Here is a 26,891-nt window from a genome sequence, read left to right as displayed (position 1 = left end):
AGCGATCCCCTTTTAGAAGTTGAAAATTGCATATTCCTTTTTAATGCGGAAATACAAACAGAAGTGTTTTTAATACTAATTGCAGGAGACAGAGGTGTATGGATAAACGTGTAGACACAAAATAGCTTGAGAGAAGCTAAGATTTGGTTGAAGAATGGCTGAAATCAGTAGTTCCAGGGCTGCTTATGTAAAGTAATCTATCCCTCCCTCCCTCTCTCCCTCCCGTCGTCCCTCCCTCCCTCTCTCCCTCCCTCCTCTCTCCAGCGGTCTCTCTTTTTCTGACTCATGCTGGGTTTGAGGAAATAATTTTCTCTTTTCCTTCAGACAGACCTCTGAGTGACTGGAGCCCTGGCCTGCCTTGCCTCCCGAGCTTGGGGAAGATGGGACGGAGATGAGTGGATTATATTCCATGAAGTAATAGCTCACCACCAGTCAGGGTTTAAACTACTTTTGCAGCATCACCTCACCTGTGGACTTTTCTAAATTCTGCTTTCTTGGGGAAAAAACTAGCCTAAGAGGAGGTCGTTTTTAACAAGTTAGCATTCTTCTCCCTCCATTACAAGTTGATGCAAAATATAAGGCTGTGACTCCGTTGGATTGCACCTTCAGATCAAAATAGGAGGAGGAGAAGAAGAAAGGGACAATGGCTCTGAGTGGAAACTGTAGTCGTTACTATCCTCGAGAACAAGGGGCTGCAGTTCCCAACTCCTTCCCTGAGGTCGTGGAGCTGAATGTGGGGGGTCAAGTTTATTTTACTCGCCATTCCACGTTAATAAGCATCCCTCATTCCCTCCTGTGGAAAATGTTTTCCCCAAAGAGAGACACAGCTAATGATCTAGCCAAGGACTCTAAGGGAAGGTTTTTCATTGACAGAGATGGATTCTTGTTCCGTTATATTCTGGACTATCTCAGGGACAGGCAGGTGGTCCTGCCTGATCACTTTCCAGAAAGGGGAAGACTGAAAAGGGAAGCTGAGTACTTCCAGCTCCCAGACTTGGTCAAACTCCTGACCCCCGAGGAAATCAAGCAAAGCCCGGATGAATTCTGCCATAGTGACTTCGAAGATGCCTCCCAAGGAAGCGACACGAGAATCTGCCCCCCTTCCTCACTGCTCCCTGCCGATCGCAAGTGGGGTTTCATTACTGTGGGTTACAGGGGGTCCTGCACCATGGGCAGAGAGGGGCAGACAGATGCCAAGTTTCGGAGAGTTCCCCGGATTTTGGTTTGTGGAAGGATTTCCTTGGCAAAGGAGGTCTTTGGAGAAACTTTGAATGAGAGCAGAGACCCTGACCGAGCCCCAGAAAGATACACCTCCAGATTTTATCTCAAATTCAAGCATCTGGAAAGGGCTTTTGATATGTTATCAGAGTGTGGATTCCACATGGTGGCCTGTAACTCCTCCGTGACAGCATCTTTCCTTAACCAATACACAGATGACAAGATCTGGTCAAGCTACACTGAATACGTCTTCTACCGTAAGTACAAAGGGTTCTTTTTATTTTTTCGTGTGTATCGATTCTCTTCACAGATATATATGGTCTGCATGTTCAGCCAATGTCTAAGGAATGCTATTTTGGGATTCTTTTAACTCTTGAGGTATAGCTAGAGTATTTGAGGTTGTAATTCAGCTCTCCTGTCTTACCTAAGGCAACTTTCATTCGTTTTTCCAATGAAGTCATAGAATATTCAAAGGCCCCCAAAATCACAAATGCAAATGATATTGGTGTAGGAAATATGTGGAATGAAAACAGACATATATATCTGGTTGCTGGATATTGAATTGTTGAGATCAGTTGGGAGGTTAGCATCTGGCTGTTGGTCCCGGGAGGCTGGTAGACTCGGCGGGTGAAGTACCGCTGTCTGTTCTTTTAGCTGAACTTTGGGGTCTCTTAAGCTGGTTGCTGAAGACTTGCTTTCCTTCGAGGCTTTGAAAACACAAATGGATGTTGCACCGAATGACGTCGTCCTGGCTAGATGGCAGTATAGACTGACGAAAGACCCCTTCTCTCCCTCCCAAGTCTGAAATTTGCCTTTATGGGCTTTACAGATGTGCTGTGTGATTCGTTAGCATTTTGTACTGAGCCTTGAGCTGCACTGCAGACTTAATTAAGCTGAACTTCCTATAAGATCCGTCTAAAACGAACCAGATCCTGGAGAATTGTCAATCACGTGCAAACATCATCAGACAGTGGGGGTGATAGAATTACGGACATCAAAGGAAACCGGAGGGAAAAAAGGAAAGGAAACAATTGTCCTGAAGCTTTTTAAGTAAGGGTTTCTTGGAGCTCAGTTCATTTGCTTAAATGACGACTTGCTGTACAGATTGCCTTGCCTTAGGAAATGGCATTTTTCTAAATGAACTATAATCCATTGATCTCTGAAAGGGGAGCAATAAATCAGTCTGTAAAGTTTACTGCTGGATTTAACTGCTGATTTTCAACAGACCTGGGAGTTGGGGAAGTGAGTCCCATAAGAAATATGTTTCCAGTGTTAACATTTAATTTCCTCTATTCTTATTAAGGCAAATCCAGAAATTTGGGGGGTTAAAATGTCTACATTTCTTTAAACATAGAGTTACGATGGATTTCTTAGACTGATTTTTGCCGATAGTTGTGTTTATTCATTTGGAGATGGTGCTGGGCACTTGCTGAAGAGGGCCCTGGGAAACTGAGATGTTCTGCACTCGGTTATCACACCTTTGGTTTCTAGACGTGAAGACACATGGATTGTGTAGAAGGACAGCTGTGGAGAAAAATGAAATCAGCTATCAGTTCAGGAGCGTACTGATGTGTAATAACAAGCATTATTTGGTCCAATAACTCTGTCTGTGGCCTTTATCTATAATCTATATCTGCCTCTATGCTGGAGCTTAGTCGCCAGATACTGCTCTCTCCCTTCTGGTGAATTTCCCAGTGGAGCGATAAGGCTAGCTTTTGAGACTTCTGTAAAGGAATCTGACATTATCTGTGATTTTGTAGAACAAATATCTTCTCCTAACTTTTCGGAAAAATGGATCTTGGAGAGAGTTCAAATCTAGGATTGTGATATTTGCCTTGTTCTCCAATTTCTAACATTTGAAAACAGCATCTTAAGAAGCTTCAATTAAATGAATGAAAACGTATCAGCCGTACCTTCCAAAAAGGCCACACTGGATTTCTAAGCACTTGTCCATTTAAACGGGCCACAGAACCTGAAGTGTATTTGCCTACTAGCCCAGTGACATTTCTGTGTTTGTCAAAGACTCATCTGCTCATCTGTCTAACACTGTGTTCTCTTTTGGTTGTTCTGGACAAGCTCTGTTCTCCTGATCATGTAATTGCTTCCTTCCTTGTGGGATTGCTGAGAGCTTGCTGAGGAGCAGTTTACTCTCCATCACTCCATGGACAGGCTAGCACAACCACACAGTAGCGTCATATTGCACAACATATATATGGCATATGATATCCTTCCCCTTTGTACCCACCATCCAGAGCTAAGTGTTCACTCTTCCTCTGTCTTAGGACCAATAAAACTGACAGCTGGCTTTCTAGGGTGCATAATGGCTTCTGTGCAGCTGCTTAGCCATAATTATTTAATTAGAAGCTGCCAACTGTGCCTATATAAGCATTAATTCATCAAGCTGTTGTGCTGGGGTTAATGGGCCAAAACTATGGGAGGTGCTCTAAAGCAGGGAGTTGACTGCATGCAAAGATGCTCTCTGGAGACTGCTGGCCCTGCCGAACCTGGCCAAGGCCGCCAAGCACCAAGCAGAGGCATGCATTGTGGAGGACTCGAGGTACAGAGCTGCTGCTTGCCAGATTTGAAGGGGTAGCATGTGTCCAGGGAGTGCGCCCACATCCTCAAAAAACCAACCAACCAACCAAGAGACAAAAAGCGATGCTCTTTGAAGAGGAACTTAACCTTCTCCTAGGTTAAATATATATAGTCTAGGAGGAAGTTAAAAGTTATATATGTACATATATACTTGTTTATTTAGACAAACTCCTTAGACCCAAGAAATTAATTTCAAGCACTCAGACTCTTCCAGTAACCCAAGGATAATGCAGAGTCATTTTGTTTAGATCCATATCACAGTAAAAAAATTAACAGCGAGAAATTAATACATTGCATATGGTGATTGCCAGTGATGGGGAGAGACCCCTTCTTCCCATGTTTGCCTAATTTTCTTCCAAGTTTTCCAAGGGCAAATTGGGAGACTAAAATCTCCTCATCAGTTATTAACAAGTTAGATTCTTGCCTCATTTAATATTCGTGTAGACCTGGAATTGATGGTGAACATCAGATAGTTTTGGCTGAGTGTTTAGCTAAAGTCGAACTATGAACAATTGAAGTCAACAGGTGTTTGTAGGTGTTTACGCGGGTCGTAAGAAATGTGTTTGTCTACATTGCTTACACACCAAAATATGACATGTGAGATGCTATGGGTTATGATTCACTTAGCAGCAGCCAAGAAAGTGTGAGTGATGTAGGAGCATAGAAAAGAAATGACCGTCCTAGGATTGTCTCATAAAGTGTTTTAGATACATACTTTGTTTAAATTTGAAAACAATAAGAAGGTACCTTTCCTCCTTTCCCACCCAACAAGCTAAATAATTACCTGTCTTTTCAAGTGTTTCATAGACGGCAATATTCATAAACATCGGAGAATGCCTGTTGATTCACCTGTAAGTGAAATGGGAGCTAAGTAATTTGGAAAAGAGCGGTACTGATTTTGAACAACATACTCAGTAGCCACTCACACCATTTAGGAACAAAATCACAGGTGTATGGAAATAAATGAACCTCTTATTTAGAGCCGTCTTCCAACGCCTGAGAGAGTGGGAAGGTCTTTCTTGGTTGGAGAGAATTATGCACATTTCCTTAATCTGATGAGTGAGTTACTTCAGGCAAATGCCTGAAAGCACTCAGATTCAAAGGCATTTGCCTCTAATAAAACCGCGATAACGTGACCACAAGTAGGAAGTTTAATTCGTAGGATGCTTACTCTAAAAGCATACACTCTGAGTTCTGTGAATTATAGAAGAGACACCGCTCCATCACCTTTCCAACAAATTGCTACTGGGAGGTGCATTTTAGCCTTCTCTTCACTTCATTTCCTTAAACTGAAAGGGTTGTTTCCACAAAAGTCTCTAAATTGCTTTATGTACACAGTGTAGATCTTCAGGGCTGTGGATTGAAATGGGGTGTGCGGGAACAGTGGATCAGGAAATGATTTCTCACTTAAAATTCAGCTGCATGACCCTGTATTGGGAAGGAATATGTGGTTCTGGCCCCTGTGAATAACTTAGCCAATATTGACTTTAAAAGCTTCCATAAGAGGGTGTGTTTTTATAGGAAAACAGGTGGAAACGCATCTATCCTGAAATGATCCTAGCTCCTTTTTCTTGGTTACTCGAAAGATACCAATGATAACTTCAGTTTTTATTGCTCATAGAGATATGATGTTGGCACATTCAAAATGATGCAACGGAGCAGTCTAGTCAAAACTGTGAAGATTTGGTTTTACTACTGCATCTCCCCTTTCTGTGACTTTTTTCTGTCTTATCCACCTTAGATGTTCTCCTTTCCTCCTGTTTTAGTCATTCCTGCTTTCAAGTTTTTTCTCTCTATGCCAGAATTAAGACTTGTTGTCAGGAAAAATTCTGTTCTGTCATTATATTTAGAATACTTTCAAGACATGGTGTTACTTTTCTTAGGGGATTTTTTAAAATGAGAAACCTTTAATAGTTGTGCATCAGGTGACTTTGTATCTCGAAGGGTGTATTCTTAAGACTTGAAGCTCCTTAATTTATAATTTAAAAATATAGCACAATTAAAGTGTCAGGCTTTATCATGTAGTCAGTTTAGACCTGTGCTTGGGCAGCTGTTAGATGGTAGTAGTGACGACAAAAAACAGGGGTAGTAGATGTAAATTTTTTCTTCTTTCTTTAAGACGCTGTGCTCTGAGAATTGGGCTCAATATAACAGTGATACAAGCGTGGTAGTGAAATATTTTATTGTACTCTTTTCACTTTCATGCCAAACAAGATATGTTGCCTGAGCCCCATCCCTTATGGGAGGCGAGTAGAGTAGCTTCTTCCTAGGTCTGTGGCATCACGGGATGAATTTAGCAGCAAGAGAAATGTCAGTGTGTGGGCAGAAAGAGGAGGTCTCAGATTGCCCCCAAGTGCCTCGATATGTTAAAAAATATATATGGCTAGAAGGAGAAGACCAAATGTTCCTGACAGCCTAATGAGATTTGGATCTTATCAAACAAATTAGAAAGGGAAAAATCACTGAGAATATGCTACAAAGCTCCATTTGGAGCACCTCCAAATACGAGCCATGGAGAGGAGTGACTATGTATGGGAGAGAGTGCCAGTCCAATGCACAGAAAAAAGTTCTTCAGAACTTGACGGGTGAATGCTCAGTTTCTGCATCATAGCTGACAGTTGCTCTTTTTCTTTGGTCTTTGCTGTTACTTTCCTCCAATACCGCATTTCTTGGCAAGTCAGTTAAAAAAATTTTAGTACAGAAATTTTCAAATGCACCCAAATGTGGAGACACCTAGCTCCAATAATTAGAATGATCACACAAGGCCAATCTTGTTTTATATATATTCCTACCCATTTTTCCTCCTGTCTGCACTGGATCATTTTGAAGCAAATTTCAGGTGTCAGTCATTTCATTCATCCACAAATACTGTGCTATATGTTTCTAAAATAAAATGAATTAACATAACAATACCATTATCACATACAAAATTAATAGTTCTTTAATATTCCTAACGTGTAGTCAGTGTTCAAACTTTGACTTTCTCACAATATTTTTGTAAAGTTGGCTTGTTTGAATCAAGATCAAAATGACGTCCATCGCTTATATTTGTTTGCTATTTCTTTTCTTTTTCAAAATTAAAAAAACATTGCATGTAACTTATATGCAACAAAGTGGCAAAATGCATAGCTCTTTAAATCGCTCCCTCTCTCCCTCTTTCTTTCTTTTTTTTCAATTTGTTTGTTTGAAGAAACCAAGTTGTTCGCCATGTCGAATGTCTGGCATTCTGGGTTTTTCTGATCTATGATATCTATGATGTCATCACCATAATTTTTTTCTGACCCCTATATTTTCTGTAAATTCGTTAGATCAAGTCTCTAGATTCTAGAGGCTCAGTCAGATTCAAGTTTGGTATTTCTGGCAAGAAATCTTCATAAGTGTTGACAAGTCCATTTTTAATTGACTTCGCCAGATTGAAATGCTGTGTGCTGTGGAGGCAAGGGAAGGGCATCTTTTATTGTTTGCTTTTTCATATTCATCATATGGATAAATAGCAATTGGGATCTGTTCTCTCTGTTGTCCAAGTTGATTCTGATAGTATGACAGGCAATAAGAGAGGCCCCTATTTTTCTTTCCAGTCATTTAAGAAGTATCTAGTATTTCACTGCTGTTCTTATCGTTAGACGGGGCTGCCATTAACGGTGCAGTGAGCTTACCAAGACGTGCACTGGGTCCTGTTGCCTGGGAAGAGGAATCATTTCACGTGGGAAAGTTTGCCTCCTGGCTGTTCTAATTTTGTATTCTTCCAACTGCGCTGAAGCTCCGCTGAACTCATCATGTGTGTTTCCCAAACATCTTCCCTCTCTTCGTATCTTATCTCAGTAAATGGCATCTTCCGCCACCCAGTTACCCAGGGAAGTCTGAAACCTGCGGGGCATGGCTGACTGTTCCTTTTCCCCGACCCCTTCCTGCGATCTGCCACAAGTCCTACTGGTTCTTCTCCTTCGTCTCCCTCAGGTTGTCCATTTCCTTCCATCTGCACTGCGGCTGCTCTGGCCTAGACACCGCCTGCTTTGCTTTACTAGCCTACTGCAAAGAGACTTAAATTGGGGCCGGCCCGCGGGCGCAGCAGTTAAATGCGCACGTTCTGCTCTGGTGGCCCGGAGTTCGCCGGTTTGAATCCCAGGTGTGGACATGGCATCACTTGGCAAGCCATGCTGTGGTAGGTGTCCCCCACAAAGTTGAGGAAGATGGGCATGGATGTTAGCTCAGGGCTGTCTTCCTCAGCAAAAAGAGGAGGATTGGCAGCAGATGTTAGCTCAGGGCTAATCTTCCTCAAAAAAAAAGAAGAAAAAATAAATTATGTGCATGCATAACTTTGACAAAAATAAAAGTGATAATTAAAAAAAAAAAGAGACTTAAATCATCCTCCCCACCCCACACGCGGTGTTGCCCCGTTTTCCCTGCTGCAAACATGGTGAGATTTCTAGAATGGGAGTCGGACCATGTCACTCCTCGGCTTAAAAGTTCTTCGTTGTATTATAACTGCTCTAATGGTTAAATACAAACTCCTTAATGTGAATTACAGCCCTTCCTGAAATGACTTCTGCTTCCCTTCCCAGTCTCTCCTGTAGCCATCTTGCCCCTTGCATATTAACCCCAGCTACACTCGATTTCTTTCAGTTCCTGAATGCTGTTATACACTTGCTTCTTCAGTTTTGTACACAATGTTCCCTCCGCCTGGAGCTCTGCCTCCACCTGCTTTGATTAACTAAATACTTCAGGTCCCAATCTAGAAGTTACTTTTTCTGGGAAGGCTTTCCTGCACCACTCTATCTAGATTAGACCACCCCTTGTCTTTGCCCCATAGGACCCTGTCTTCCTTTACCATGGCACAAATAATGCTGTATTATACTTGCTTATTTAACTGTCTCTCTGACGTTAGACTGTAAGTACTATGAAGATAAGAACTTTGTCTGTCACATTCATCATAATCCCTGGCAAAAAAATGTAGGTATTCCATAAATATTTCTCAAAAGAATGAAAAATAGGGCCTGGCCTTGTGGCTAAGTGGTTAAAAGTTCCATATGCTCTGCGTCAGTGGCGCGGGTTTGCAAGTTCGGATCCCAGGTGTAGACTTACTCCACTCACCAACCACGCTGTGGAGGTGTCCATGTACAAAAAAATAGAGGAAGATTGGCACAGATGTTAGCTCAGGCTAATCTTCCTCAAGAAAAAAAAAGAATGAAATATAAATTTCAACTGCAGAGTTCTTTTATGGTCATAGATGCAACAGTCTTGCATATATCATTACATTATCTCTTAACAGAAGAACTGGAGAGCAGTGATGGTGTGATGGTGTTTTAAATAACGAAATGGTATTTCCTAACTTTCACTGAGTGCTTCAGGCACTGGGCTAAGCACTTTTATACGAATTGGAATTCTCACGGAAAGATGCTCTGCTCTTAGCACCTGCACAGAGATTCTAGCTCAAGGGAACCGAGAAAGACATTTACCAGCAGCAAAGTCTCCTGCGGTCTCCTTTTAGTTGATTCACCCAGGCAGGAACACATTGAAGCTGGGGTGGGGCCAGGGTTTAAGGAACAAGCAGGAGGGACTTAGGATTCAGAAAAATGCTGCAAAATTGAGAATATAGCCCCAATTGGAAAAGAACTCTACTAGAATGCAAGGTGTGCTGTGAGACTGCCCAGGTTCCTTCTTTACTTTCTTACTGCTAAAGCATTCCACTTCCTCCTTCCCCACCTTCCCATGAGTGTTCATGATCACTCCTTCATGTCAGAGGCAGTGCAACATGGTGCATCAGAGCCGGGGTTTGGGAGCCCAGACTGCTCGCCGTTGAATCCCTAGCTATTTGATCATTGGCTTTACTTTACTTCTATGACTCAGTTTCCTCACCTGTAAAATGGAGATGATAACAATAGTACTTTCCTTATTGAGTTGTTATGAGAATCAAGTGGGTTAATATGTATAAAGTGCTTGTGACAGTGCCTGGTACCCAGTTGATGCCATGAAAGTGTTAATAAATAATTGCAAAGACCTCTGGGAATGCCAGCATGGATATGACACAGGTGCTTCCTTTAAATAACTTCCCTGATTCTTTCTAACAGTTCCCTTGGATACTTTGCCTTGCCTGTTGATTCTATGCGTGTTAAAAAACAAACAAAAACATCTATAAGCCACTTTTTATAGGGAAATTCAAGCTATTTATTTTAATCAAGCCTCAATAAATATCAAAGTAAACCCCTCAAAAGGCTTCAAATTCTAGTAACTCTTCTCCGCTCTGGCTATTCCATAACAGAAATCAGTAATAGTGGTTTTTCTTCCCACCTTGCTTTCAACTTGTGGCTTTTCAGAACCTAGGATAATGTGTGGTGCAATGGGAAGTTAAGAACACAATTTAAATTATATATTCAATCACTGCAGAATTAGAATAAGCTTTTATGAATCTCAGCCTAGAGAATATTCTCCTTCATGGTGACAGAAAATGGTTATTGAGTAGGCCACTGACAACGGGAGCATTTAAATTGCTCCAGAAATGAAAACAAGACGTTTTGCTTCCCACCGTGAGTGGCTGTGCTATGTTGCGTGAACAGGAAATGAGTGCTAATAGGGGCTGCTACTATGTGACCCGTTCAAAAACTGCCCCTTGTGAAGAAATTCATACTCTCTACTTTTATGCATCAGTCCCATTCCAAAGCAGAAAGTTATAATCATTTCCTCCCTCTCCCCAATTTATGGAGACCTTTTATTCTGTGTATATCTGAAATAATGTGATTGTGAACTAGTTACACTGATGAAAATAGGAGGCACCCCGTTACACATAACTTGGTGACACATTTAAGAGACTTTCAGGCTGTTGTATATTGTGTGTTAGACAATATTATAGACTGTCCAGATCAACACTACTAGGCAACTAAGTAGAAAAAATGAGAGCTAGGCTCTGGTAATGGTGACTTTTCTGGAAAGGGGACCCTGGAGCAGCAGAAAAATAGTGACTGGGATAAGGGAAAAGGGGCATATGCATGTCAGGGTGTGGCAGAGACATAGAATTAAAACCAAGGGACTACTCTAGAAATGTGGCAGAGTTCTGAAAATACCCCAAACGGAAAAAGAGCAGGCCTACAACGCATAGCTCATTAAACGTTGGTCAGACATCATGGCTAATATTCTTATAGCTTGAGTATTGTTGCATCAGATGGAGAAATTTTCCTATAGGCAAGTGCCAGCAAATTTACACTGCAGGGCAAATGGAAAATAAGATTCAGTTTTCGTTAATTTGCTTTCTAGCCAGCTAGATGAAATATCTTTTTTTTCTTCAAACAGAGGGATACCTATGTAGAATTGTACAATTAGTCAAACTGCAACGAAATAGAAACGTGTTAATTCCTATTTGCATAATAAAAGTATGCTTTAGAAAATGAGCAGTGTTGCTTGAATTTTCTGGATAGATACTCCTGTGACACAGAGCAGGAATGATTGATAGTATAATATGTGAACTTTCAACTTTTTAAAGGCCATTTTTAGGCCTTTGGATGTCCGATAATGTGAAATAGTATTTGTTTGAAAAGACCTGATTGCTTCACACTTCCTGAGGACCTGCGTTACATAAAGTACCTTTTTTTTTAATAGGATTGTCGAGTTGAGGTGGGTAGGAAGTATCATATCTGTATGCAAACAATCAAGCTCCTGATTCACAAAGTCCTCGTGCTCCTGATTTTCCAGTGCTTCTCCACGGTCTGCCAGGGAAGTGCGTCACAGTGCACACAGACGTCATTGATTAGAAACTGCAGGCGCTTCAAACTTTCCCTCGTCTGCACCTTTCTACACGGTCAAAAAAAATGTATATATATATATTTGGCTTCTATATGCTCTCTCATGAGAACGTTGAGATCATTAGCAACCATTTCGTGTATGTTTATATGTATATATGTATATACGTATATATGTACATATGGTGAAGTGTAACCTTGTTTTCTAGCAGATCTGGACATCCCTTCATCAGAATGACCTTCTTTAATAGGCAGATTTAGGGCTAGCCTCAGTTACTTGTACAGAATTCTGTTTGCTACCTTCTGGTCATATGGGTAAATGCCAGGTACTGTGACCTTGCTAGGCGTTTGCTTTTGTGTATGTTGGGTTCCTACACATCTCTGCAATGGTTGGCTCATACATTCCTTCTAGAAATATTTATTGAACACCTACTATGCACCTGAGACTGCATGCACTTCCAGGGATTCACCTGTGAACAAGAAGCATATGGTTGATGTTCTTATGGAGCATCTGGTTTAGAGGGAGGTTAGACTAGTCAATGGGCAATTTCAGTCTAGTATGATGGGGAAGTGTAAATTGATGTGAGAAGAGAGAGGGAGCTCCTAATCTGAACTTGAGATGTCAGGAAATTAAACCAGACTTTATATTAATGCTTAGAGAGAGAAAACGCTTAAATCTTTAACACATTTGTTGGCGTAAAGATACTAGCTGGCTGATGGAGTCATAAAAGTTATATCCTAGGATGGCTTAGGAGAACCTTAAGACCATTAGTAATCATTTCATTTCTCATTTAATTAGATTTTTTGCAGTGATGCTGTGTAAATGATTTCAGTTACTCCAGGAACAGTATCTTCCTTTTTAAACTCTTCAATTCTCTCTTCCATTCAAACATTTGTCCTGTGAAAGTATGTGTGCAAAGTTAGAAGTCAAATGATACTCTTAGACGACCAGTAATTGATTTTAAAGATACTTTGTAATTATATCTGTGGTCTCCTTTTGTAATGACTCTCAAAATCTTGTGTCATTATTATTATTTTAACTTTAAGTAAGGATTACTGATTTACCTTGTCAATCTCAAGCACAACTCCTTTTCAGTAACTACCACAGGGCTGAACACACAGGATGTGCTCAATAGGCTTTGTTGAATGAATCAGTTCATAACACCACATTTTAAAAAAGAAAATTTGTAATATAACATGAATGAACTTTTCCTCCAGCTTTACTTGATATTTACTTTTAACCATGAATGTCCCATATGAGTGACAGTGAAAAAATGGTTGAATACACTAACAGTGTCAGACCTATCTGGATAAAAACCTTACTTCTGGCTCTTCCTACCGGGGCATCCTGGGCTAGTGTCTTAACCTCTTTACACCTCAGAACATTCGTCTGTAAAAGGAGAACGAGGAGGCTTCTCTCATGGCAGTGTGGTGGGGATTAAGCCAAGGTCATGCTATCTTATTAGCTTGTATCATCCATAGCTAGACATTTACATCTCTAGGCTCCTTTAGTTCCTCTTACGAATAGGTATGTTGGACCAAGAAGAAGAAACTGAGAGAATATGCATCTGTCATTGCTGATCCTGCCCACTATGGAAACATGTCAAGCTGCTGCCACTGATTTCACTCTGGACTATTACTACACACACTTCATGACCTTAGAGAAAAGAAAAGCGCATCACAAACACACCTTCCTCTAGTTCTCTTTGGATGGTCACCTCTCCTGCCTCTTCTGAAGGCACTCGTCCATCCAAAGTGCTCCATCACACGGGCCTTTTGACAGTTCTTACAATAGATCACTCTTTTGCCCACCTCAAGACACTGCTCTTGTGTTTCCTCCCCTCAAAACACTCTTCCTTCCACTCCTCACCTTTCTAAGTCTTACTCATCTTTCAGAGTCAGGCTATAATGGATTTTCCTTGGAAAGACCTTCTGTTACCATCCCTCGTGAAGTAGCCAACGTCCTCCTCATTATTCTCTATGCAGCACTGTGTTTCCATCATAGCACTCTTTACATGCATAAATATTTGCTTGATTTGCTTGTTTATTCTCTCTCTCTGGAGACTGTAAGCTTCATGGGGGCAGGAGCTAGGAACTCTATTTGTCCTGCTCTCTTGCATCCCTAGCACCTGACACAGTGCCTGGTGCATAGTAGGAACTCAGTAAGTTATTTTTTTCTCTATCCTCCCCACCCCACCATGTAAAATTATAATAATAGGATCCCCTCTCCTGGTGAAGGCAATGGATGAGATATATATATATATGTGTAATCTCTGGCTAGTATAGTAGAAAGAAATGAGAGAAAAAAGAAAAGGACAGTTTGAACCCTGAGAGAGAGGATAAAAGATGTGGACAGGAGTAGGGAACTGGCTTTCATAAGCCAGTTAACCTCTCCAACCTTCAGGTACCTCAGCTGTATAACAAGAACAGTGGACCTATTTAATTGCCTCATAGGACCCTGACCAGCAAATAATATGACAGATGTAAGTGACTATGTTGCTTGATTAGATGTCTCCTATTAAGGCAGATTTTCTTAGCTTAAGTGAACATCTAGAGAATGTCTTAAGCAAAGCTCATTTAAAAAGTTGTGTCTGCGTTTAGATACCAATGGTCAAGATAAGCAAAGAAGCTTTAATGGGCCCACAGCACCAGCCCTATTATTATATAATATTGAGTAGCATACAATCAAAGATTTGTTGGGTATGTTTTGGTCTCTTCTTCTTGTGTAATGATCATACACTTCTGGTGTAAAGGTACTGGCCAAATGGATAAAAACAAATCCCTTATTGAAACCCCGTAAACTGTAATGCTGAATGGGAGTCAGAGCATCCTGGGAGGTGGGGGGCTGTCATGATTTCATGGTTCAGTTTCCTCTTTGAATCTCAAGGCTTTAGGTAGAAGCCAAAATACAGAATCTTTTAAAGCGGTGCTGTTTTGATTGAAGTAGGAATTGGATGTAAGGTGTTCCTCCCTATCCCCTTGCTTCCTTTTTTCCTGGTGGCCTTTGGGGCAATTCAGGTTCTTACCTGTGTATTAACTTCTACTTCTTCTATTTTCATTTGACTTATGTTCAGTTCTTAGGACAAGTCTAAATGAAGGATAGAGTGGAGAAAGGCAATTATTAGAAAAAGAGCAAAAATAAATTAATTTTGCCTCTATCTTTGGTGTATTACAGAGAAAGTGCCTTAATTATCCACTTTAAATTCTTTTGAAACAACACAAGCAATGGGAGTTGTTGCTATTGAAAGAAGGCATGGAAAATGGTCTTTACAACCAGTTTTATAAGCTTTCTATCTAGTAGTTTGGAATTGTTTTCTATATTGTGAATAAAGCCTAAGGTTATTATTTTATTCTATTAGATCAATATAATGTATATTTCCTTCACAGAACTTAAGGGACTGTGGTAAAATCCCTGGTTGAAATGGTGCTTTCTATCCTGACATGAACAATTAATTGCAAACAAAACGTTGTTTTTGGAGGTGTTTGCAAATAATCCCTTGTACCAGCCATATTCTTCTGTATAAAAACAGCAGGAACTCTTTCTTTTTATCATAGCTATATTTTCCTATTGTTTATAGTCTGTGATTTGCCTTGGTAATTTGCTTCCTTTTATGGGAAAGCAAGTTTTCTTCCAAACAACCAGATGCAATGTAATCAAATAATTGCTATCTTAATTTGCTGCTGAAGTCCTCCTGAGCAGATAGAAATAAAATATAGGTATGCAGTGGCTTATATTTAAGCTCTGAGATGTTGAAAATAGTCATAGCTATCCTTTATTGAACTCTATGTCAGGTATCATGTGAAGTGTTTCTCATTTAATCCTCATGAACCCTCTACTATGAGAAGCTGAGGCTCAGAGTTTAACTTGCTCAAGGTCACTGTTAGTGGCTGCCTCACAATTTCTGGATGGGGAAAATCTAGTTGTGTTAAGTTTGAGAAACGTTCACACGAAGAATGGGAATGATGGAGGACTGATGGAGATCAAGAGTGGGAGATGGGGCTGAACTTTAAAATCACACTCCTTACCACACGGAACCAAGTTACTGCCCTGTCATCTCATACTTGGTGCAAGCGAATTCAAGCCCCAGTTACCTGACTCCAGTCGGGCACTCTTCACTGTCATGGCCATACCATGGAAATTCCAGATGGCAGTGCGATCTTTTCTGAACTCCCCAAAGCAGCTGTTTAAGGGAACCACCTCCTAAGATGAGGTGAGAAGCCCACACACAGCCTCCAGTAGGGCCGGGGCTGCAGGAGGTGCTGGGCAGGGCTCACTTCCGTTTCTCTTTCGCCTTGAAATTCAAGCCTTATGAACACGATTTTCCCATGATGTGGCTTTAAAAAAATTAAACCAGATTGGGCTGAAATCTGCAAATCTGTCCTCAGTTACCCACACAGAACTTCTGGGATACAATCTCTTCTCCCAGTGACTCCTACACAGCATTATTTTTAAAGAATTTGATTTCGTAGGTACCACAGATATGAAAAGGCACAAGATTTCATAGTACAAAAGATGTCAAAAACATTTTAAATGGGATGGGAAGAGTTTATCCTTGTCTTCCTCCACTCCACCAATACCTAAGCAAAAAAAAAAGTGTATATATGTATTTAAAATAAAAAATACAAAGGCATATTAGCAGAGTCTGGCTCTAGAATCAGCAGCAAACTGAGATGAGTGAGGAGGTCTTAAACAAGATTTATCCAGATGCCCTGGCAGGCGTTGTTGGCCCCCAAAGAAAGGCACATTTTGGCAGGAATCTGTGACTAACCAGATATTCTGTTTAAATCATAAAATATACTGAAAATGAGCTCCTCTTTTAGCAGCTTGCCTAGTTTTCAATTTGGGGAGAGTTACTTAAGAATATAATTTTGGTTTCAGTATTTTATGCTAGTAAGAATGTTCCTTTACCTTAGAAGCCATATACAACAGCAAGATTACAACCAAAACTAAAAAGGAAAATTGATTCTCGGTTTCAAAACCAATAGACCCTCCAGACCTCTTTTCATTCAGAATCTTGATGAAAATCCTAGAACCCTAGAGATGGGGAAGTATAGACTCTTGCTTTTCCCCATTTCGTATGGTTTTTGTTTGTCTCCATTTAACTGTTTACTCTTCTCTGAAATTAATTATAAATGCCCCTGATTGAGTGCAAATCACACAGCAGACACTGTAATAAGTGCTTTGTAGATATTACAGTGTTCTCTCTTCAGAATAACCTTAGGTGGTGAGGATTATTTTTTCCATTTTACAGATGAGAAAACTGAGACCTAGGGAGATCCTTGCCCAAATTCATAGCTAAATTATAAAATCAAATTCAGATTCCAGTCAAGTGTGTCTGACTCCCAAGACTGTAAATGCTTTTTAATTGCTAAGTTGCATTGGTTTGTCCAAAGAGTACAGGTCTTTATTAAGTGAAATATAGAAATTAGATGGTAGAACAGAAAGTGAGATCAAAAGAGGATTTTTTTTAAGATAGTAGAAGAAACAGCATATTTGTATGCTGATAGGAAGGATCCAGGGGTTAGGGAAGAATTGACAGTGTAGGAGAGAGAGCTGGAGTGATGTCCTTGAATAAGTGAGAGGGAATGGATTGAGTGCATAAAGAATTTATTCCTTGTTATGAGCCTTGTCAGTTCATCCATAGTAACAGGATGTATGAATATAGAATAGATATGTAATAGATACAGAAATAGTATATGTATACACACCTATATGTATATGTATGTGTCTGTATATATATATATACACAACAAATATTGATAGAATATACGAGTACAGACATGGTTGGTATGCTTTGGTGGAAGTTTGTTGATGCTCCCTTTGGATTGCTTCTATCTGCTCAGTAAAATAAGAAGCTGAAAGACTGTGGATGGGGAAGGAAGTATTTGAGGTTTGAAGAGAGAGAAGACAGTATAAAATAGTTATCTAGGACTGTGGGAGATTGAATGAACTAGGGAAATATATTATTGACTAGCAGCATTAAAGACTCACGTGAAGCAAGAGGGTGTGAATTTAAAGTGAGATCATTCAGCATGGTTGTGCATTTTTCTCCAGCCGTGTCCAGCTGCATGAGTACAAGTGGGGAGCAGGCCCAGATTTGATCCTAATCAGCAGATGTGAGATTTTGCAAAGTGGGAGCAAAAAAGTTGAAGATGTATGCAAGAGAGTTATTGAAATGATTGACTACTGAATTTAAGTTAGGTAAGAAATGCAGTGAGTACATGAAAGAGATGAAGGACAACAAAAAGTTGTGGGATCAATAGATTGAAGGTCCCTATGGAGTCAAAGGGTTGCTGGAATCTAGCACTGGAGAAAATGAGCTGGAAAGCTAGTAGGAGGTGGTGAGATGATTGAAATTGAATTTAAAGAGAGTCAAGCAATCAATAATGACACAATTCAGGATGTGACTATTAAAGTGGTTGGCTGAGGAAGGGTGGGAGAAGTGACTATTGGAAGAGAGGAGTTGGGAGTATTCAAAGATCATCTGTGTAGGTATTGAAAGCACCAAGAATTATGTGATTTCAGCTTCATGCCAACTCTGCTATCCTCATTTTAGAAAGAAAAACTAAGGCTAAGGGTTGGTAAGTCAGTCCAAGATCCCAGACCTAGGAGGCATCAGCTCTGGGATTTGAATGTAGTTCATAGGACTCATTTCTCTTACCCACCGTGCATAATGGCTTATCTATGCTATGTCTTGCTGCCTCTGCCTCTATGCTATGGCTAGTTAAAAGGGGCTGAGGGATTGTCAGATGCTTTGTGTCATTTGCCTACCAAACCTGTCATTCACCAACATAGATTTATTAAGCACCTACTAAACACCAGTGCACTGCACTGTTCTATGTCTCAGGGCTACAGGGATCAAAGGTATCATACAGAATTGCAATTGAGAAATGAGTTTCAGCTACGTTATCATCTTTGCCAGTATGAAAGGGTTTGAATAATTATTTGAATATTTTATTGCATCTTGCCTTTATTAGCTTATAAAAAATGAGTAGAGAACAGAAAGCGAAAGTGCTGATATTGGCGATAAGAAGCATATAGCTCATAAACTTAATATAATTGGGGCAAAGATAGAAATCTTTAGGCAGGCTGAAAGAGGCAAATCTTTAGCCTTGAGTGGATATCACTGGATTTAAGCCAGTTGAATGAGTTTTCAATTAGGAAGGAAAAACATTATTGTTAAAAAAGTATGAAATGTAGAAACTATATTTCAAAGATACTGTCTAAAATGGGAGGTGTAGTTAGGCATGTTATTATTTTTTTTCTCTTCTTATTTGGGAATGCTTCTCATGTAATATGTGAGTCTGTGGTTTGTTGTATAAACCAGATCTTTATACATGACTTCACAGTTGCATTATGTATGACTATACAGAACACTTTTAGAATATAGCAATGATACAGGTATTGGGAAAAAATAGAAGAAGAAGTACTTCATTCAGAGTAGAATGGTCAGGGATGTCTTCCCAGAGGTGGCCGTTCTTAAACAAAGTCATAAAGAATGAAGAGTATATCAGGCAGACAGTACAAGGCAGAAGGATGAGCAGGTGCCGAAGCATGGCAATGAAGTTGAGCACAGCTTGTTTTCTCAACATCATGGTTGGAATGCAAGGGCAGGGAGCAGACAAAAGCTCTGTCTAGAGAGCTAAGTAGAGAGAAGATGGTGCAAGGCCTTAATGTGACATGCTGATCTACTGGACTTATCCTAGATGGTGGGGAGACTTGTAGGCACCTATGAACCACAAAACATTCTTATCAACGTCTTCCTTGTATTTGCATTGCTAATTTAGTGTTAGCTAAATTCATATCACTGTTGTTCAATGTTTAGGTAATATTTTGCGGTATCTGGCTAAATGATTTGGGGTACACTTTTCTGGGCCCGTTGTCATAAATTTCTTCCTTAAAACTATATGGCTTACTGAGTCTTTCTCTTTATTCATTTATTTGATAAATATTTATTGAGCGCTTACTCTCTACCAGATGTGTTCCAAGCACTAGGGATTCAGAGTGAGCAAAGTCTCTGCTCTCATGAAGCTCACCTGCTAGTGGGGGATATAGATTGAGAGGCAAATTCATATACAAATAATATGTTATCTTCAGTTGCTATTTCATACTAATATTGTAATTCCTTGTGTATGTCTCATCTTTCTAACTAAGCTATAGTCTATTGGTAGAATCCATAGTATTTATCCCTACTATGTAGGTTGGAAGACCAAAACAGTATAAGCTTAAATCATTGTCTGTGAATACTGCGTATAGAATTTGAGGAAGGCAGAACTAGAAGTTGGTAAAGTTCCTCCCCAACCTCTGCTATACCTTTGCTCCCATCTGGTGTCAAGAGTGTTCCAGAAATGGAATGCACTGCACAAAGAAAGGACAGAGATTTCCAATCACATCATTAACTCATCATTAAGAAGAAGGAACTATTCTCAAGTCTTGAATATTCTTGCTACTGGATGATTTGCCAAAGGATAGACTATTACTCCTTTGCAAATTCATATGTATGGTCCATAAGATCACAGTTTCTTTTTTAAGTTCATGTTTGGAATTTTGGAGAATCTCTTAACAATGTTCAAATAACAAAACTTCTGCTAATGACAAGAATAGTAGTAACAGTTAATATATTTTAAGCACTCACTTGCTAAATGTATTAGATTCACTACCTGAATACTCAAAGTAATGGGCTCAAAGTGGCTAAGCCATTTTCCCCTGGTCGCACAGCTTAGTAAAAAGCAGCTGCGAGAGTCAGACATGAGCCATGGGTGTCTAGAACCTGGGCTCTCAACCTCTATGTGATAAGTGACCATGCTGCCAGAAGGCCAAGCTACCAAGCTATCTTTTTCTTTCTGGCAAATAAATACCTTTTGATGGAATCTACAGGAGATTCCTCCCTTAGGTCCAAGGTAATTCTATCCCTAAGGTAGATTCTGCAGTCTTTAGAGCAACACTGTTCAATAGAAACATAAAGCGAGCCCGTGTATATAATTTTAAATTTTCTTTCTTTTTTTTTAAAGATTTTATTTTTTCTTTCTCTCCCCAAAGACCCCTGGTACATAATTGTGTATTTTTAGTTGTGGGTCCTTCTAGGTGTGGCATGTGGGATGCCGCCTCAGCATGGCTTGATGAGTGGTGCTAGGTCCACACACAGGATTCGAACCAGCGAAACCCTGGGCTGCCGAAGCAGAGCACACGAACTTAACCACTCGGCCATGGGGCCGGCCCCAAATTTTCTAGTAACCACAAAAGAAAGAAAAAATAAAGAGTAAAATTAATTTGAATAAAATATTTTCTCTAGCCATTATACCAAAAATATTATCATTTTAATATATTTCTAAATATTTTTCATTGCTTCAATTTTTAAACTTAAAATCATTAAAACTATATAAAATTTAAAAATCAAATTCCTCAGTCACACTTGCTGTGTTTTAAGTGCTCAGTAGCCACATGTGGCTAATGGCTACTGTCTTGGAAAGTGAAATTTTAGAGGGTCCATTTTAAGGAGTCTGAAGTTGCTCACTGACATCATATACAGATTCATCAGTAGATCCTGAGATTTTGTAGTTATTTTTTAATGCAAGATTGGAAACATGGAACCTTTGTTTCAGGCAGAGCAATTGTTTTTCAATTATTGTAGAATTGTGTCTTCTAGATTTTAACAAGTGCGTTGCAGGTACCTGCCATATTTCCAGCTTGATTGGGCCTCCAGTCTCATAAAGGAAGCCATATTAACTGTTAAACAAAAGAAAGTGATGTCAATTATGAAAGTTAACCTTTCCCCTTTTGTTCTTGTAGGCACAGATAGAGATGAAGGCTGTGATCTTTGTCATTTTTCTTCAATCCCAGGAGAAATTCTGATTGTGTCATTTTAAATTCATTACCTTATTATATTGAAATCTACATGGTGAGAGCTTGATACCATCAAGGTTGACTCTGTTTCCATCTGGTTTTTGCAACCAGCAGGGAGTCTTACCTATCAGAGCTTTCTTCCTAAGCCTGGGAAAGAGACAAAGAAGAAGAAAGGCGAGAGATGTCTGAAGTTTGAGTGTCAGCCCCCCTCACAGTTCTTTTTTCTTTTCCCTATCCCACCCCCTTTTTATTTTATTTTATTATAAAAGACAAAGAATGTAGCGATAATGGCTTCGCGTTCTCTCCATCGTAGTCCCATCCCCAGAGGACTGTGCTATTACATTATTTGCACTTTAAATGGGATCCATTGTGACAGCTGGATTTTTCTTGTTTTACACCTTTTAGATCTTTCATAAACAGGACAGATAGTGAACATAAAAGAACCCAGCTTACCTAGGAAGATAAGGCAAAATTGCCCAGGTGTTTGAATTGTTCTGACCTGTTTTATCTGCTTGCGATAAATCGTCTCCTGTCCTGGCAGTCAGTCCTGGGGAAAGGGAGGGAGAAGAGGAAGGATTAAAAAACCGTCATTAGTACTTGCCATTTAATCTCTGCAGTATCTGCTTTGCACCTAGGAAACCATAGTATTTATTAGACAGAAGTCTCCAAGGATTAAAACACAATTGTAGTATTTTCTGCTTAGGCAAAAATAAATAAATAAATAATGGCAGGAGGAGATGCTCTATGGTACGGAATAAAATCTTCAATTATTGTGTTTTGCTTTTGTGCAGAAGCATTTGCATTCCCAGTCATCGGATGCCAAACAGGTGCTGTTTTAGCAGCCAAGTGTCTGTGATGGGGAGGAAATGAGTTATTTTTGCTTTTGATGTTGCCTTTGGATGTTCCAAATTCAAAATTTAAGATGAATTGTTCAAACCTCCCTCTTTGGTAGGGACTCTGGCCATCTATCTCTAAAGCGGGTGCTCCCCAGCCTCACTCCACAGGACAAGTTCCGATTTTGACTGTCTTGTGAGAAGTGTAATATATAAAAGCTTCACACATGTTTTTTCGGTCTTTTTCACTCAAACTGCTCATATTTACCATGTATACCTTCTCCAGCCCAGGGATCACAGGTTATTTAGGTTCCATCAGAGGGTCTGAGCCAATGAAATAATTTGTAAGTGAGTTCATTTAAACTACGAAGACAAGTGAACACAGTGGCTGTTTACTGGAAGATCCTGGATTTGGAATCCAAAGGCCAGAGTTTCATACCGCAGTTGGGTTACTTACCAGCTTTTGAGCCAGGGCAGGCCTCTGGACAAACTGAATCTGAGACTTTCCTGCAAAAAATGGGAAGAAATCCACCTACCTCACCAGGTTGTTGTATGACTCAAATAGGATGATGTCTCTAGGAAAACACTTGGCAAACTGTAAAGCCCTGTACAAAGAAGTAGTTAGTACATATGTAAACCATACACATCACAATCCCTCCCTTTCCCACAGACAAAAGTTATTATGATCAAAAATGAATTACTAAGATGGGCCAGAAACCAGTCTCTCCCTAACGGGACCTCAGCCTTTTCCTTTCTCTCCTAACGGAAACAGAAATATATCGCTAACTCCGTCTCTTCTGGATGAAAGCTGAAAGCTGTCCAATAAGCAATAAATAAATGAGTGCCAGGAAATATACACACTGGCCTCATGAAAACCTAGCTCACTTTCTACCCCATGAAAGTACACAGGCACAGCCAGTTGATGGAATAAAATGTTCTCAGCTTATGCTTTTAGGAGGAATCATTTTGCATGGGCAATAATCTTGTTTTTATTCACAAAGCTTAACCTCCAGATTCAGTGATTTAGACCTTTTAAGAATCCATTCCTCTGAGATGATGAAAGTCTCATGCTTCCCCATTCTTTGGAGGTTTTACAGCCCTCTCCCAAGGATGTGGCTTCCCTGTCGCCTGCTAATGGGAACTAAAGTACTCTGTCTCCTAATTAGCCCAGGGACCTTCCATGCATGTGCTGAGCTCTTGAGTTCCATGGTTTGTTTAACTAGAGCAGGAGCTGTGGAGTCAGTCTGACTGGGTCAAACCCTCACTCTACCACTTACTCCTTGTTTGACCTTGGGCACTCAAGTTACTTAAACTCTTCCTGCCTCAGTTTCCTTATCTATAAAATGGGAATGATGACAGTACCTACTTAATGGAGTTGCTGAGAAGGTTAAATGAAATTATGAATATAAAGTACTTAATGAAGTGCCTGGCTCATGGTAAACCCTCAGTAAATATTAGCTGCTATTATTATTATAGAAATGAGAGAGATGTTCTAGTTAGCTTTTTAGATAGAAAATTGTAGAATAATATTCTCTGTTCCTTATCAAACGTCAGACAGGTCTTATGAGATTCACTGTTGAAAATTCATGCCTATGGGAATGAGCCTCATGGTCTTTGGGAGCATTTTAATATCTGATTCTTATTTTCAAAGGCACAGAACCCTCCGTAAGAGTTTAAATAACTTGAGAGTGTGAATATCCTCATTCTTTCTCTGTACCCCCCAAACCTTATCACAGTATTGTGTGCTTTAGGGCTACTGACCCAATGCTTACTGACCATGATAATTTTTAAACCAAAAGGTCATTGTCAGTCTATGGAATCTAGAACACGAAAAATGGTGTACATCTTGGCAATGACTCTGTTATAGCACTGACATCATTAGACAAGAAAACATTTACCTAGGGGCTGGCCCCATGGCTGAGTAGTTAGGTTTGTGCACTCTGCTGTGGCGGCCCAGGGTTTCACTGGTTCGGATCCTGGGCGCAGACATGGCACCGCTTCTTAGGCCACGTTGAGGTGGCGTCCCACATGCCACAACTAGAAGGACCCACAACTAAAAATATACAGCTATGTGCTGGGCGGATTTGGGGATAAAAAAAAAAGTTGGCAACGGTTGTTAGCTCAGGTGCCAATCTTAAAAAACAAAAACAAACAAACAAAAAAACCAAACATTTACCTAGGTTCTACTGCCTGCCAGGACTTATGTGCTGAAGATACATAAAACCCTGTCTCTACCCGGAAAGGGTTCATACTCTAGTGCAGACACAAACACAAATGCAAGTAGTTATCAGATAATTAGGGGCTGGCCCCGTGGCGCAGCGGTTAAGCTTGCACGTTCTGCTTCGGCGGCCTGGGGTTCACCAGTTCAGATCCTGGGTGCAGACAGGGCACTGCTTGGCAAAAGCCATGCTGTGGTGGGTGTCCCATATATAAAGTAGAGGAAGATGGGCATGGATGTTAGCTCAGGGCCAGTCTTTCTCAGTGAAAAGAGGAGGATTGGCAGCAGTTAGCTCAGGGCTAATCTTCCTCAAAACAAAAACAAAACAACAAAAACAAAAACAGAATTAATAAGTGCTGTATCTGAGGCACACAGAGGGAGAAATCGATTCTGCCTATTAGATGAAGTCAGGGAAAACTTTGGAGAATAGATTACATTTGAGTTGAGTCTTTAGAGATGAGCAGGAGTTGGGCTGGTAGATGGGGATTTGGAATAGAGGAGGGCCATCCAGGTAGAAGGAACAGCATGTGCAAAGGCGTGGAACTTTGAAGGGATGGTTCCGTGGAATTTTATGGAATTGGTGGGTAGTCTGGTCGGTCTAGAACAAAGGATGGTAAAGATCATGTTATTAACTATACTCACCTAAAAATCATGGGCATAGCTCTCCCATAGTAAGGTAGAGATAATATAAAATGGGGACAATGCATATTTTGTGAAATAAAGCTAACTGTTACGAAATATTCCATCTTAGAGAAACTTGCTTCTAGGATGGCAAGGTAGGCAGGAAAATTTGGAAAAGACATCTGGGTGAGTAGCTGGAAAAACACATAACTTTATTTGGTAAGGGAAGGAAGATCTATCTATTGCAAGCGCTTTTAGTTGCTGGGGAAGGCATCATGGCGTAAGCATTGGCTGGGAGAAAGGAAACTTGTTCTGCTGCTATCTGGGTAGTGATCTGGGAAAGTTGCTTAACCTTATGGGTCTCAGTTTTCTCATTTGTAAAGTAAGGACCTTGGTGTAGGTCATCTTAAAAGTCTCAAATTTTAGGGATTTATCACCTTGGCAGTGATTTTCTCGGTACTGGACTATGTTTAATGACTTGCCTGCTCCTCACTAAAACATGCCCCATGACTAATTTATAACAGGTCAGGCGGTTAGGTATCAGGGACAGGCTCTAGATGGGTGGAAATCATATTAAATCTCAACTTTGATTCTCTGCCTTCATTGTTATTTCTCATCACTCCTAGGTTCTTGGGTGTTCTAGGTTCCCACCTAGAATGTTTCTCCCACTCTGAAAGTATGGTTACTTGTGGCTTCGCAAGTTACGTGCCTTTTTTGGTCTTAATCAGGGTGAACATCAAGCACTAAAATAATTTCCAACCAAGTTGGTTTGGCTCTGGTTTCTCATCTCATTAAAGAATGGTCACTATTTAGATCACACTCCAGGAGGCTGCTGTCCTTGCTAGCATAATTGTGGTTTGGCATGTTGGCACAGTATTAAATTCCAGTTGAGCAGATGGTGCCAGGATTTAAACTTATGCTTATCAGAATACAGATGGTCCAAACAGTGGACCTATCTGTTGGTTATTTTTATTTAGAGCAGGTTAAACGTAAATGACTTTGCATCATTTCTCCTTTGTGATTTTTGTTTTTCCAGTGATTACAAATGGTTTCTCTTATTTTTTATCCTTTTGTAGACAGGCTTTAATTTTAATTAATACATATTTTCCCTCAATTTTAACCCAGATTGTCTCCCCTAAACCTGTTTTATTTGTTTTCCAGTTTTTCTGGAATGGGGTGGGGGGCACGAGGAAAGGTCCACACTGTCAATTAGTCTGGAGGAAAAAAGCTCTGTGGCTGTGAAGAGTTCCTAATCATACCCTTCCATCCCTTACCGCCAGTGAAAGTTGTCACTGTCACAACAGAACTTAGAACACAGGATCTGGAAGGGCTCATACTCGCTTTAGAGATGAGAAAACAAAACAGAGCATCAGAGAAGCTGATTTATCTGAGGTCACATTGAAGTGTGTGAAAGAGTCAAGGCCAGAACTGTGTCTTCAGATTCCTATTTGGTGCTCTTTTCAGACACCACGCAGCCTCCTGGAACCACTCCGGTTGCCTAGCATCAGATACTGTTACTAGCGACTGGCATTTCTCCCATGCGGGGAAATTGATGCCATCACTATGGAGAACAAAGTCTCTGCCAACTTTCTGAAAAACCACAAGTTCTGCAAACATTTCATGGTTCTGATTCTGAACGTGGGGCTTGTACTACCAGATGGCTATGGATTGAAAGAAGGAGACGCTGTATTGAAGGAGATGGGAGCAATAATGTTGATTTACAATGTAAGCTAACAAGTGAAGCAGGTCATAGGATGCTAGAGCTGAGAAAGACTTAGGAATGAAAATATTTCAAACAGTTTTCTGTTATTTTCTTGAAGATTTTCAGGGAT

General features: G+C 40.2%; 1 protein-coding gene across 4 annotated transcripts in view; it reads left to right on the top strand.

The window, feature by feature from the left end:
- Positions 1-26,891, top strand: part of KCTD16 (potassium channel tetramerization domain containing 16) — a 234,608-nt gene that overhangs the window by 1,529 nt on the left and 206,188 nt on the right. For all 4 annotated transcript variants that reach the window (XM_070234024.1, XM_014730599.3, XM_005599334.4 and 1 more), the window contains one exon: positions 325-1,475. In XM_070234024.1, coding sequence (XP_070090125.1) covers positions 644-1,475 — 832 coding nt within the window. In that variant the 5' untranslated portion in view covers positions 325-643. The remainder of the gene's footprint in view (positions 1-324; positions 1,476-26,891) is intronic.

This window comes from Equus caballus, chromosome 14 (genome assembly GCF_041296265.1).
Source record: "Equus caballus isolate H_3958 breed thoroughbred chromosome 14, TB-T2T, whole genome shotgun sequence".
In the NCBI taxonomy this organism is placed as follows: Eukaryota; Metazoa; Chordata; class Mammalia; order Perissodactyla; family Equidae; genus Equus; species Equus caballus.
The sequence above is the reverse complement of the archived record's forward strand: the minus strand, read 5'-3'. Positions and strand labels throughout refer to the sequence as shown.